The sequence below is a fragment of the Mercenaria mercenaria genome, chromosome 1, assembly GCF_021730395.1.
Source record: "Mercenaria mercenaria strain notata chromosome 1, MADL_Memer_1, whole genome shotgun sequence".
Lineage (NCBI taxonomy): Eukaryota > Metazoa > Mollusca > Bivalvia > Venerida > Veneridae > Mercenaria > Mercenaria mercenaria.
In genome coordinates this window covers 66340603-66355653 of record NC_069361.1, presented here as the reverse complement: position 1 = coordinate 66355653, position 15051 = coordinate 66340603, and the positions used below count along the sequence as shown (strand labels likewise).

General features: G+C 35.5%; 2 protein-coding genes across 2 annotated transcripts; both read left to right on the top strand.

Annotated features, from left to right (window-relative positions):
* Positions 1–1385: 1385 nt before the first annotated feature.
* LOC123535379 (protein phosphatase 1 regulatory subunit 27-like) lies at positions 1386–5868 on the top strand. The gene is made up of 3 exons (XM_045318037.2): positions 1386–2209; positions 3193–3343; positions 4447–5868. The coding sequence occupies exons 1-3, from the start codon at positions 2029–2031 to the stop codon at positions 4634–4636; spliced, it is 522 nt and encodes a 173-aa protein (XP_045173972.1). The 5' UTR covers positions 1386–2028; the 3' UTR covers positions 4637–5868.
* A 4354-nt stretch (positions 5869–10222) lies between these two features.
* Positions 10223–14904, top strand: LOC128545931 (uncharacterized). Its single transcript, XM_053551180.1, has 5 exons — positions 10223–11095; positions 11761–11909; positions 12185–12326; positions 14521–14618; positions 14806–14904. The coding sequence occupies exons 1-5, from the start codon at positions 11035–11037 to the stop codon at positions 14902–14904; spliced, it is 549 nt and encodes a 182-aa protein (XP_053407155.1). The 5' UTR covers positions 10223–11034.
* The last annotated feature ends 147 nt before the right edge of the window (positions 14905–15051 follow it).

The window sequence follows — 15051 nt, the reverse complement described above, 5'->3', positions numbered from 1 at the left end:
TGTCACCGTAATTTAACCGGAATTTTAACATGAGTTTCACGAATTAATCACTTGAACGCAGATCGGACACACAATGTTTTGTGGAAAATGTAAGGTTTTATATTAGGCACTTAGTATTTCTGTCGGCGTGGGTCTGTTGGCAGATGCCCAGTAACAAATTATCTGACAAACCTTCTGGTGATATTATCATATAAAATTATTTCTCATTTACTGCCTGTATCGGGACTAGATGTTAAGTTTTTCTGAGAATTCTGACATGTTAATGTGCGCTACATGCAGCAGATTAACTCGAGTTGTTCTTGAAACATATAATACAAACATTAACACAAATCTTAACTGATAGAAATTTCCCCTCTTGAGATCATAACCGATTCTGTACTGAATGTTGCCTGTAACCTGGTTTGACTACCTACTAGATTATGTAGATAATCGGCTTTTTTATTAAAAAAAACTAAAGTTTTGCTATTTCAGCAATTCCCTCCTATGGTTTGAGAAGAAAAGGACAATAATCATATAAAATTGAATAGCACCATGAGCCATCTCCTGTGAACAAAACATAGAGACTGAATACAGTCTCTCTGTGACCCAGCATGTAAGCTACTCGGCCACGATTTTGGTGAACTTTTTCAACAATTTCAAACCATCAAGTTTGCACCGTAAAAATAATTAAGTGGGTGAAAAATGAAAGTTAGATATTGGTAAAAATGCAAGAAGAATATTTTAGGTTATTTTTAAGAATATTTTGCAACCTCTTGTCAATAAGTTTGTACCAAAAATAACTTTTAGAGTACTCACTTTTTATAGATTTTAAGAGAAATTATTTTCACGTAAAATGTGTTAGTTAGTCCCTTAAGGCTTTAATGTACAAAAACGTTCACCAGCTAGATGACCTTCTACAGCCCCTTTTCATACACTTGGGGAACTTACCCTACTGATTAAAGAAGTACTGATGTTCAAGGGAGAGGAAACAATAATTTTACTGCAAAAACTTGGACATGAACGTGGTATCTTGAACACATATCCATACTTCATACACTTTCTACTCATACAGTGGTAGAATGAAATCAGTGTAATTATGCACGTGACATTTAAAGTTACATTAAAAATATCTGTTTTTTACAATTTTTATGAGACTATAAACAAGAAAAGATTATATATGTTAAGTTACTGTTAAAAGTCTTAACAGGCTGTATTTTCAATAGAACAAAGCAGAAAACAGACGAAATAATGTTTTATTATATTCAACATGTGTTTCATAGAATATTCTTTTACGTTTTCTTTGCTCACATATAAACAAGAGCATTATTTTGTTTTAATGACCGATATACAGATATAAGGCACCAAAGTTCAAGAGCGCTTCAAATGATTTAACCCTCCGGACAACATCATTAACGGAATTATAACGCACACTGCGAGAGAAGTACCTGCGAGTTATTTTGTTGGAAACTCTGATAGTTACTGGAGTTATACTCTATGCAGATGTGAAACGATGGAATACGGTTGGTATGTAATTTATGGAACATTCCATGCACAATTTTGAATAACGATTTCTATGAGAGTTATGAAATACAGCATTGGTTGGAATATCAAAAAATCGAGTGTTTAAAAAATCAAACGGGGATGGATAGCTAATAAATGCATTTTGTGAACTTTGAAAAAGAGTGAATTTGTGCACTTGTTCTTGAATACATTACGTATTTCTAAGATATAGTTTATGAACAAAAATGCAATGAACGGTTAACGGACAACGGTACGCAAAAGAGCAGCATATATAACTGCAAAGAATCTAAATACCATCACAAAACATGGATGAATTAACTGTTAATTATAAAGTCAAATCATTATAAGATAATGAATTAATGTGTAAAAAAAGCTAGCCTAGTTTAACAGTTGCGTTGATAACCGTGTAACATTTTGGAGTTCAGAAATTGAAAAATATGTGACAGTGAATGGATATGTACTATTTACACGAAAATATAATAGAAATTTGCCTTGTAGATACAAGAAAATTAATTTAAACAGCGAATCATGAGCAGAAGGGCAAGTTTATTCGCTAAACAGAATCCGGAAGTAGAAAAACCAAAGGGTGTACGGTTTCCGGATGAGTTAGTGTTTTTGGACAATATAAAGGAGAATGATATAAATGCACTAGGTCACATGTTGAGAAGAGCCAGTTTACAGGTAGACATTAGTGGAATTAATGACGTTGGTAAGTAATTAGAAGATCGATGGCTGATCAAATTTAATGAATTCGATTTGCGTAAAGCCAGTTATAATAATTTGTTTTAAAATAAGGATTTATTTTCTGTCCATCAATACGAAAAACCTCACCCCGTGTTTTCACATGACTATCAAACACTTTCTGAAGGTTCTCTGTGCTGGTCGAGTTTACACCGACCTGCATCACAGGTGGGAGTGAGTCGTAACTAGAATATATGACAGGCCGATGAGCTATGTATACTTTAAATATTAAAAATATTAAAATAATTATTTTCTCAGAAAAACGTGCGATTAAAAAAACATAGAAAATACAAAAAAACTTTTTCAGACAATGAGCAATAGACAAAGCCAGCAAAATAATTTTGACATGCACGTTGCTTACTGGTCCGCAAAACAGGTTAAATAAATTTTTATCCCTACCATTGCTTGACCATTCTTTAAGAAAATGCTCACTCTTTTTGAATTATTTTACTTCAAATCGCAGTACTGTTTACGTACAGTGAGGTATTAATCTCGTACACAAAACGTAAGTTTTCTCTCCAGCCGAAAAACAACAACACAATTTTTGAAGCGAAATTCTCTTCCCGCACACGCACCCCATCCACGCCGTGTTTAAATCTGATATTTAATTCAGTCAGAACAGGCTAAATGCAAACTAGTAAGACCAAAACAACTTTCATTCCTACTTGATCACTTCGATCTGTAATTTTATTTAAACTGTTTTGTTGACACTTAAGTTACATTGGGTATAATTCGGCTTTTATCGCTGTATTTAAATACTCCAATGGAAACGTTCGTTACATATTACGTTCTAACTGAATATGGTACACATATACTGATAAAATGTTCAACATAATTGGTAAACAAGCAAATTTGCGTATACAAATGTAATCGAAACGACCATTGTTAAGTCTGACTTGGTGAGAAAAAATGACATGTCAATTTTTCATGAAATCTGATTGCTTTTTGTAGGTTTAACGCCTTTACATCAAGCGGTACTAGATGGCAATGACAGTGCTGTAAGACTTCTAGTTGCACATGGTGCAGATATCAACAAACAAGACGATGATTCTTGGACGCCACTTCATGCTGCTTGTGCGGAGGGATATGCGGATATTGTTGCGTAAGTACTCTGAAGAGACCATAATTATCATGATAAGGATACACGATTAGGATTAAAGTTGTTTTTTTTTTGTTCTGTTGTTTCGTTCAGAAAATATGAAATTTATCGCCGTCTTTCGAATATTACTGCTACCTGATTTGGCATTGATGCAGTACGACTACAAAAATGATAAACAAGAGGTTAATCAATATGCTAAAGCAATCAATTTGCTAGAAATAATAGATGTTGGATTTATATTTTATATGGATTGTTGCATAGGTTCAAATATTAATTCATGCGACATTTATGCGAGTATTACGACATTTAGAATTGATCAAGTCTGTACATTGAAGAAAGAAGATCATCAAATAGGACAAACCAGCTACGTCAGTAGAAACAGCTCATATAACTTTATTTTATTACATATTCATTATTGCTTTGATATTTCTTGAATCACTAATATTAACAATAAAAAAGCAGATACTTCTTTGAAGCAAATAACAGTAACAATAAACAGGTATATGCACAAAAACAAATGAATCTGTACCATTGCGTGGTTGTAAATATAAGTGGATAATTTGCAGCTGCTAAGTTACAGCGGTATAATATAGGCGCTGTATACTGTACGAATTCAGGTTGTGGGTTCATAATGACAATCCACGATTTCCGTATAATTACGTACTGTCGTTGCGCAATAATACGTAGTTGTAGCTGAACTTACAACTTCCTGTAAAAACCGGAGAATACCGAAATCGCGTTAGGAGAGTTTACTACCTTAATTAACAAATGAGCCGCGTCATATGAAAACCAACATAGTGCGTTTGCGACCAGCTTGGATCCAGACCAGCCTGCGCATCCGCGCAGTCTGGTCAGGATCCATGCTGTTCGCTTTAAAAGCCTATTGCAAGTAGAGAAACCGTTAGCGAACAGCATGGATCCTGACCAGACTGCGCGGATGCGCAGGCTGGTCTGGATCCATGCTGGTCGCAAAGCCACTATGTTTTTTTCTCATGGCGCGGCTCAGATAATGTCCTAGCAAAAGAAGACGAGCAGTATATACTTCCTATTCCGATTTGAATTAAAGCTTGCAATACTTTATAGTAGTTCTATCTTTTTCTTTCCAGGTTTCTTTTGGAGAAAGGGGCAGATAAGACAATTTTAACGGATGAAGGCGAAAGACCGCTCGATCTCGTAGAACCGTCTGATCTCGAAACCATCCGGGTAATGCTAGGAAACATCCAGCCATGTGATAATGACCAATCAGATGATGACACGTTAGAACAAGACGGCGTTACTACTTCCGTTAACGGCTGACCCAGTTTTAACTTCCTAACTTTTGCCAAAGATGTTATTTTCATAATCAGTTCAGTGGAAAGTCTACTGCGGAATTGCTCAGCCCCACAAAGTTAGATTTTATACACAGTGCCACATAATGACATAAAGTATACATGTACCTTGTCCTATTTTTGCGTTGTGCCATTTACATTTGTTATTTTATATACGGAAAATTGATACAAACAACACTATTTTTTAGACAGAACTCTGAAGTTTTTTTTCTCTACTGTTCACGGATCTTAAAACAGATAAACATATCTTCAAAATGTTAGTGTAATTGTCGTATTGTAAATGCAATTTACTCTGCGCAGTCTAAACTGTTGAAATAAAAAAAAACATCAGAGAAACTGTAGACATCCTTCAGCAAATGTTACAACGGATGAAATTAGACCAAACGAAGGATGTGTTACAATTATTAATCCATCATTTCGTTAAAACTGGGCAAAGGAAGGCTTTCGTTTGTAGTTGCAGTGGGCTTGTAGGTACAACAAAGGATTTTCCACACGTAATATTACACTTCTTCGGCTGTGGTTGTGTGAATTTACACAATGAATCAAAGCCGTACAAGCTGAACTACATATGCAGTCATACAATAAAATGGTGCAAGAATTCATAATAAAGGTATAAAGATAATTTGTGCGCATTACTTTTAACTATAGCTTTTACAGAAATTTAATCAGAAAACAATTGGAAAGAATGAGATTCTGTGTGATTTTTGCCATTGATTATTTTATAAGGTTAATGTCATTTCTTCCTTTATTTATTTGTTGTAACAGTGCAAGAACATGTTATACACTTCGAAGGAAATAACAAGCTAATGTTGTTTTTAGGACAACCTTGTTATTTCTATGACATTGGTTTTAAAGTGGCACTATGTCATGCTACAGCATGCAGTCTTTCGAAGCAATACGTGAATCAAGCTAGACATTAGAAAGAGAACGCGTTGCTTCAACATGAAAATAACGAGTGCTGTATTAATTGGACAAAAAACTCTTTCTGATAAGCTCAGTGAGATAAATTCTTATTCCATTTATTGGAGTTACATGAAGAAATTTGTATAACGTTAAGTATGTGATAAGTCATGCACATAACGTTTCAAATTCTTAAAGGAAAGCAAAATTAATCTTGCAAAATTTCCAAATCTGTCAAGTTTTCATTATATATTCTCCCTTGTAAACCTTCATCTTGTTAATAAAGATAAAATAAATGTTCTTTACTTTTAATAGCCATGGTAAACCGCGTGTGTAATGATCAGAAACAGATTGTCAGACATTGCAAGCGATTTGAATCATTTAAGAGCCTGCTGTAAGAATGGTGCAATGGTGTTTTGAAAAGGTGAAGTTTTCTCATAATAAACAGTTATCAAATAAATTGAAAACTCTGAAATACAGAGTCTTAATATTATTTGTTTTTTGAATGTGTCAAGTGATTTACTTTTGCGTAGTTCTAACGGCAGTTCATTCCAAAGTTTTGGACCAATAGTACAGAAACTTCTATCATTGAATGTTTTGCACTTGTTGTATGGAACAACATAACAACATTTAGAATTTTCAGACGATCTCAAACCTTATTTACTAGGAATATACTCTGTAACCAATTCTGTTAAATACAGAAGTGCTCTGCCAGTGTGACAGCTATACATGAAAGAAAGTATCTTGAACTCAATTCTTGCATTCATCGGCAACCAATGTAAGTGACACAATGCCTGTTTGGGACTCAAATTTCCTTCTGTAAATCGCTAACATTTATTATCATAAACATTTATGACTTTCAATACAGCTTTGAGAAACGAAAATGCTAAAATCTCATGAAATTAGATATTTGCCAATGGTAAACTAAAGAAATCTTTTTTTCTGTTAGATAGGGTTATTGTTTCAAGATGTTTGTCAGTATTATGTAATTATAGATAAAGTAAAACAAAAGGGTCATGATGACCCTGGATCGCTCACCTGAGTAATATGAGCTATATGTTTCAAATATCAAACTGATGCTAAAATATTAAGAAAGTAGGTCAATTGGTCACATTCATGGTCACTGAAAGTCAGTTTTAAGATCGGTGCGCAAAACTGTACATGTCCTCCAATTTCCAAGGCTTTATCTTAAAAATCAAGAAAGTAGGTCAGTAGGTCAAGGTCGCAGTCAGGTGACCCCTAATTACTTGGGGTCATCAGGTAATTATGATAAAACATTGGAAATATGATCTGATATTTTTTGAAGTATTATTTCCTATATATATAACTCATATAACAAGTGACCCCCAGGGCTTTTTACCCCATGGACATAATTTAAATAAATTTGTTAGAGATTCACTAGGCAATGCTACATACCAATTATATAAAAGGTCTAGGCCTTGAACTTTCAGACCGTTACAAGGAGGTACCGGTGCCCCATTGTGTTCCTTTTTTGTTTGTTTTGTCCTTATGTGTTTGCTTTGTGTGAGGTGTGTGTATGTGTGTGTGTGTGTTGATCGTGTGCGCGTTCGGGAAGGCTGCGCTTTTAGAACGTGGCTTTCCCTGTTGGATATTCTTCCTTGCTTTTCTTCAACATACACAGACAATAGTCCACTACCAAACACTCTTACAGGTGGATTCTACAAGAAATTGACTCTTTGTACAGGCGCAATAATTATGATCACCAAAAACATTGATGATTCTGATGAACTAGTAAATAGCACACAAGGTGTCGTATTAAAATTCTGGTCATCTGACTCGGGTGAAGTTAAGGCTATCATCATTAAATGTGACCAACAGATATGTGACCAAAAACTGCGTTTAAAATATCTTCGTAATTCAATAAAATGTCGAGGAGGAACACCCATCTTCAGAGATGAAATTCTTCTTCAAGTAAACACAACTGGAGTTGTCAGACAATAATTCCAACACCGTCTCTCTTTGGCATGTGCTATACACAAAACACAGGGTATGCCATTGCCTCGAGCTGTTGTCAGCATTTCAGGTAAATTTGGTGCTGGACAGTGCTATTTAGCACTCAGTAGAGTCACATCTTTGAGTGGTCTTTACATAACTAAGGTCAACAAAGACAAAATCAGAGCTCAAGCACTTCAAAGCATGAATATTAGAACGTTTACCATTCTTCAAAATCCAGTGATCGCAAAACCAACACATTTTATTTTTATTGCTCTGCTCAACACACGCTCACTCGACATGAACTGGTCATTGTCAATTGTAAGGACTTCAGGCGGCTTGCTGATATACTATGTTTAACCGAGACATGGCTCAAGAAGCACAAAACACCTGCAATATATAGCAAGTTGACATTTCGGCAGGATAGATCAAATAGCTGCAGGAGTTCTTGCATATGTCACTCCTACCTTTCATAATTCCTACTTGAAGAAAATAACGACAAAATATGCTGACATGATCTTACTCCAGATAGAAGCATATTCGCTGACACTCATACTTTTAATTGTGCATCTGATGCCACTACAACTGAAGTAGTTCGCACACTGACTGAACTTGTATCACAGATTCTATCAAATGAAAACATTCTGATTCTTGGTACTTCTACAATGTCAACTTAAGATCCACTCAGTGTTTCAGGTGCTTCTGCTCCCTGGTAGACATGTCAACCTGCAAAACGGGTTCAATCCTTGGTCAGGTATATACCAACCGGAAAACCAAACCCATGGTGTACCTCTCACCAGCATATTTCAGTGACCACAGCACTGTCTGGATAGGCTTACCAATTACTTACACATGCTTACAAGTCCAAAAAAAGAAAAAAAAAATAGAGACATCCGCATTTGTGTTCATACGGCGGTACACACGGAACCTTCAACGATACACTGGCGTGTATTTCCTTGAAACGCGGCGTATGGTTCCCAGTTAAATAATTTAACTTTCAAAATTATTTAAGTAACTTTCGACACCTCATTACTGATAGAATCCATCGCCATGAGGATATGAGAGAAGGGAAGGCAGTTTCACTTTTTTAAATGCTAAGCGCCAATCAAGAGAGATTCTGGTACGAAGCTAGATGACGAAAGTCCAAACTATGACGAAGATAGTCTGATGAACGTCAAAACTACCTAGACTTGTAGTGGAGCATTCGCTTCGGGTGCGAGAGGTCGTGGGTACGCTTCTTGGCTGTGTCATGCTTAAGAAAAATGGTTCTAGTAACTTCTTCGTTTGGCGTCCAGTAGTAAGACGTGATAGCCTGAACGGATTGTGTAACAGATGGAAATTTTAAACGTTAAGAAGTGTAAATATTTCCAGCTTATCATTTAAAACATTTTACTGATTATTATAAATATTTACTATAGTTTATTTAGTTGTTAGCTCACTGAGCTTTTGTGGTCAGTGATTGACTGCCGTCCGTCTTCCGTCAACACCTCCCAGCATAAACCACCAGTCTAATTTTGATGAAACTTCAAAGAATGTTCCTTGCATGATCGTCACTGAACATTAGTCAAAGAAATGAATTCCATATGGAACTCTGGCTGCCATGGCAACCGAAAGGAAAAACTTTAAAAATCTTTTTGTCCAAAACCACAGTAGCTAGGGCTTTGATATTTGGTATGTGGCATCATCGAATGGTCTTCTACCATGTTTGTTCAAATTAGCCCCCTAAGGTCAAATATGGCCCCACCCTGTTGGGGGGGGGGGGGGGGGGCACATCACATGGTTTACAAAGATTTATATAGGGAAAAACTTCGAAAATCTTGTCCAAATCCACTTGGCCTAGGGCTTTGATATTTGGTATGCAACATTATCTAGTGGTCCTCGACACGATTGTTCAAATTATCCCCCTAGGGTCTAATATGGCCCAGCCCCGGGGGTCACATGGTTTATATTGACATATATAGGAAAACAACTTTGTAAATGTTCGTGTCAAAAACCACAGGGCATAGGGCTTTGATATTAGGTATGTGACATCATCTAGTGGTCTTCTACCAAGATTGTTCAAATTATGCCTCTTTGGTGAAAAGAGACTCCGCCTCGGGGGTCTCAAGTTGTGAAACTCCAAGGCCTAGGATTTTGATATATTGCATTGCCTAGTGGTCCTTTACCATGATTAGCCAAATTATGCCCCCGGGGTGAAAAGAGGCCCCACCTAGGGGGTCTCAAGTTTTACATAGACTTATATAGGAAAAGAATTAAAAAATCTTCTTGCCTGAAACTGCAAGGTCTATCCTTTTGATATTTGGTATGTTGCATTGCCTAATGGTCCTCGATCTACCTTAATTGTTCAAATGATGCCCCTGTGGTGAAAAGAGGCCCTGCCCCGGGGCCCCAAGTTCAACATAGACTTAAATAGGATAAAAATTAAAACCTCCTTGTCTAAAAGTTCAAGGCTTAAGTCTTTGATATTTGGTAAGTAGCATTGCCTAGTGGTTCTCTAACAAGATTGTTCAGATTATGCCCCTGGGGTGAAAAGAGGCTCCGCCACGAGGGTCACTTTTATATTAGTTATATAGGAAAAAAATACTTAAAAATTCATCTGATTATATTTCCTAGATTGTTTAATTATAATTACCTGATGACCCCAAGTAATTAGGGGTCACATGTCTGTGACCTTGACCTACTGACATATTTTTTTTTTAAGATACAGCGTTACAATTTGGATGGCATGTACAGTTTAGCACACCGATCATAACAGCACAGAAATTTGGACCACGTCAGTAACTTTCGATGAAGATGTCAATACTCATCTTTAATGTTCTTAGCCCTGACCTACTGACCTACATTCTTGTTTTTTAAGCTAGAGCAAAGGAATTTGTATGTTTGTTCTTTTAACAGATTTCAGTACCTATCTTGAAGAATCTTTACCATGACCTTCTCACTTCGTTTTTTTGTTGTTTTTGAAGCTTTAGCAAAGAAATTTGTTCAAGTTAGCAATTAAACTCAGGTGAGCAATATAGGGCCATTATGGCCCTCTTGTTTAACAGTTATACTATTTCATCCATAGAACAATTGTAAGTTAATATGAATTTTTGTCTCCATTTTCACATATTTCACATGATCTTTCGTTCAAACTTTGTATGATATGGTTTTTGAATAATTGGGGGTTACTGTCTGTAATAGCTCTTGTTTAAATGGCGTTAAGGGAATGCAGAGAGTTTATTCGATAAGGCTATCTGTCATTCATGACATTATATTAGGGAACGGTGGAACAAATCAGAAAGCACAAGCATGAAACACTGAAATGTAGTATGTGGACCAACGTAAGTGTGTCACTGATAAGATTCGTATCTAAATGCAGAGACGATTTCAACAGATGTTTGCAGTCCAGATGTACTGACATTTTCTGTTCCATTTTATTGAAGATATTTTAAAGAGACTTCCTTGTAAATAAGTGACTAAAGACAGTAATATTTCAGAGTAGTTTCACCTGGTAACAAAGCATATGTTGCAGTGATGAATTTATTATTGGTGTTTCTGGGATACACCTTAGTAACGGTTTATCTTACTTCAACAGGTAAGGCATTTTTCAAACAAACAACAACAATAATAACCAACAACTTCAGCCAGTTATGTAATGAATAGATAAAGGTTCTATTTGACGTAATACATGTACTATGTTCTTGAAGTTTCTTTTTTCTTTCAAATATCAAGTATTCTTGTTAATCGTAACAATTGTAATTCATTTAATACTATTTTATTTCATGTTTTCAGTGATTATCGGAATATTAGAGAGATATATCTGGTAACTTTACACTGGAACAGTTTAGACACTATAAAATGGGTAAATGTTGTCAAAATATGAAATAAAAAGAAAGTTTGTTTGTTTTACTAGTAAGATCAAAATATATACACACTATCTTACATTCTTACTCGTGTCTGTGCCACTTTCGCTCGTGGCTGTGCCACTTTCGCTCGTGACTGTGCCACTTTCGCTCTAGGCTGTGCCACTTTCCTTCGTGACTGTGTCACTTGTGAAAGTATTGCATCTGGAGTTAATACATAGAAATTATTTCAATCTTACTTTGAAACAAACACATATCCGTTATATGTTAAATAGTAAAAACACTAAAAGAAAGATGACAAGAAGGTATTATAAAATATATTAAAAATAGAAATAATGAAAAATATTAAGTCATTAATAAATAGTTATATTCGTATTAGAACATTTAATAATTGCAGCAAATAGTTTACAATGTCTCGAGTGCCAGGACATACCACATCCCGATGACTGTCGTGTCAAAACAACATGTTCGGACAGCAGTAAGTGTTACGTTGAGCAGGTCGTGTCTAGTGGAGGCTTGGTGCTCTACAGCATGGGTTGTACATCTGTAAGTACAGGGATTGTTTGATACTGCTATTGTCATAAGTAATCTGACCTACCTACCGTTTGCCCAACACGCTATTTAGCTTTAATCAAAAGCCATTGAGCGTCTTATCAAAGACTAATAATTCTAGAAACACTCTGTTAAGTGTTTCCCCACTGACATGAGTTTGTAATTGTTCTTTTAAGTAATACTATATTATACAAAATGAAATTCCATTTCTAATTGATAAACACATACTCTTCAAGGGAATTACGTGTTTTGTTTATATTTTATTAAAGGAAAGTCGTTGCACGAACAAACGTTCTTTTGGTCAGAAAAGAATAAGCAAACGTCAAGACACAATATCAAGCACAGACATAGTGATGTGCAGAGACTGTTGTGACGGCGAATTTTGCAATATAGAAGGTTGTGGTCAGAAAGGTTTGTTGCTATTCAGGAGATAACTGCTGGCAAATGTTTCTTGATATTAAGAGTGTATTTGGGTGCTATATAAGTCCGTTGGTATTTTACTATGTTCTATTACGGCATTCGCTACTTCATTGTTAATTGATTATTTTACTGTTTCGTAATCGTGATCTTGAACTTCACCATTGTGATGTATTGACTCGTTAATTACTTGTTTTAGTAAAGTTTCAGACTACGAATATGTGGCGCAAAGTCGTGAAAGCTTCGTAGTATTGTGATAAAGCGCTTCAGGTATCGCCTGAACATGACGGCTAATTGCGAAATCTCGAAATATTCGTAATTTCACACTTCGCCATCGTGTAGAGACCGTACTAAATCCCGTGCATTTGGAAAAGGATAAATGGTGACATAAAGCAAACTGTTAAATAATGTTTGAAGGTCATAAAAACTCTTGTTGCCAGGACTAGTTACGCGGCTGGATTGACATAAGCTTATATCATAATTAAGGCGTAACCGAAACGGCGGCAGTGTTTGAAAATATAAATATACGTATCTTAAAATTTACTTTAGTTATACAGCATAATTTCATATTATCTTTCCATTTTGGAATATTTGTTGTCAATGTGATAACAAAATTGAAGTATATAAAACTAGCATACAAAAATAAAACGATGTGAAATTATTTAAAAATATCTTACCCCATCCACTTTGTTTCAAACAGATTATTTTCTTAATTAGTTTGTACCAACGTGTTGGCCCAGCATTCATGTCGCGCTTATTTAAATGAAATGATTAGTATTTGTGCAAATCAGCCATTATCTTTCTACTTACATTTCTTTCTAGGTAAGTATGTTATATTTTGATAGAAACCTTTTAAAAGTTAAATTCCATAGGATCTCAAAACTTTATGCTTTTAAATAAAAATATTTCCTGAGCCGATCATTTCCATTGTTACCGTCAGTTTAGAATATGTCGACCATTTGCAAGTAATTTGCTAGAAGGAAACATTTTATGATGTGGTGTTTCACGCTTTTGCAATTGTCTGGCATTCCGAGTTATCTCTTGAAAGTTCTAGATAATGTTATCAATGATTAAGGGCTGGCAAACAACATGCTGTTCGCTTTTAAAACCTATTGGAATTGGAGAAACTGTTAGCGAACAGCATGGATCCTGACCAGACTGACTGCGCGGATGCGCAGGCTGGTCTGGATCCATGCTGGTCGCAAAGCCACTATGTTGGTTTTCCCATGGCACGGCTCATTTGATTCTGATGTGCTAATTTAAAAGTAGTCTACATAATTATATAACCCGTGTAAGAAATCCTATAATTCTATATATTAGTTATATGTAATATACAGGAACTTATAAATGCTATTAGCTATGACCACGAATAGCTGCAGTAGATTTATGGATGTTTTCATACATGTAAGAGTTTGATTAGATTCTGCAATGTGTTGAGATCGCAACTCTTTATGGCATTTTCAATTTGTCACTCTCGCCTTCCGCTGAAGGTGAGGAAGCCATTTAGCTGGCTTACGAAAGATCGATGGTTCTACCAAGGTGCCTGTCCTTGATGAATTCAACGTCCCGATTAAGGCTCAAACCCACATCTGTGAGCGGAAAATGAATCGAAATCGACAACCTTAACCACTCAGCCATGGAAGCCCCTATTTAGACGTATTTGTAATATTATTATTGTAATACTTTTGGATTGCCTTTTGTAATTTTTGCACCCACAGAGTATTTGTCTATTTGAACATCTATTTGTGAGTGCCTTTCTTGACAGAAAGCAAAAAAACGCCCTTATTACTACCCTATTCATACCAATTGTCCATACTTTCATGGAAAATGCCTGCTTAATTTCATTCACATTTGACTCTTTGGCTTTGGCATCAACGATCGTTTAGTATCCGATTTTAGCGCGACACACTGTCGCGGCTTTATCACAATGTCTTTAAAGATGCAAAGTAAAAAGGTCAGGGAAATGATGCTCATCATATCAAATTATTCGCGAATAGATGGAAAAGACTGTTGTATAAGCGATATAGCACATTTTACCACTATAAGTTTAACATAATAATAAACAACATACGTACAGTTACGGCTGCATGTCAAAATAGTGTCGAATATAGCCCCATTAGAGATACAGCTAGTCATATCACTTAACTATTTTAACCCTCGCACGTTTTTATCTCTGTTTTGACTTCAGCTACAAAAAAGCCACAACGACAACCCTTGTGTTTTACCTGCTCCAACCAGCTCGACCCCAGTAGTTGCCGAGATGTTACACTGTGTGATCAGGAACACGTAACATTTATACCTGTTTACAATAAGCTTTTTCTTCTGACCTCTATTAATGTACAAGTATATACTCTTTTCGTTGGTACGAAGTACAGTATGTTAGATAATTATTCAACTTAACGTATATTAATGGTTATACTAGCATTTTGTTTCTGTTTTAATCAGTTCTATATCATCTTTTATGTATTTTCAGATGTGTGCATTACAACAAAAAATACCATATAATGGCGAATGGAAAAGTGAATGTGTGCCAAGACGTGTAAATACAACTCTTGATTTTATATCATCTTAAACTTTATATTTATCACTAACTGCGTTGAAGTCTGTCCATCGAGTACGAAAAGCCAGTGAAACTCTATTGAATTGATAAACATATTTAGATTGATTATCTATCAATGTATATAACCTTGAATGGCTCTAAAAATATACTGTTATTGTT

What these genes read in the sequence shown, in the direction of transcription:
- LOC128545931 (XM_053551180.1), top strand. Translation starts at nt 11,035, where the DNA reads ATGAATTTATTATTGGTGTTTCTGGGATACACCTTAGTAACGGTTTAT. An exon ending in GGTTTATCTTACTTCAACAG is followed by an intron (nt 11,096 to 11,760) that starts GTAAGGCATTTT and finishes TAATAATTGCAG; the next exon opens with CAAATAGTTTACAATGTCTC. An exon ending in CACTGTGTGATCAGGAACAC is followed by an intron (nt 14,619 to 14,805) that starts GTAACATTTATA and finishes ATGTATTTTCAG; the next exon opens with ATGTGTGCATTACAACAAAA.
- LOC123535379 (XM_045318037.2), top strand. Translation starts at nt 2,029, where the DNA reads ATGAGCAGAAGGGCAAGTTTATTCGCTAAACAGAATCCGGAAGTAGAA. An exon ending in TAGTGGAATTAATGACGTTG is followed by an intron (nt 2,210 to 3,192) that starts GTAAGTAATTAG and finishes TGCTTTTTGTAG; the next exon opens with GTTTAACGCCTTTACATCAA. An exon ending in GGATATGCGGATATTGTTGC is followed by an intron (nt 3,344 to 4,446) that starts GTAAGTACTCTG and finishes TTTTCTTTCCAG; the next exon opens with GTTTCTTTTGGAGAAAGGGG.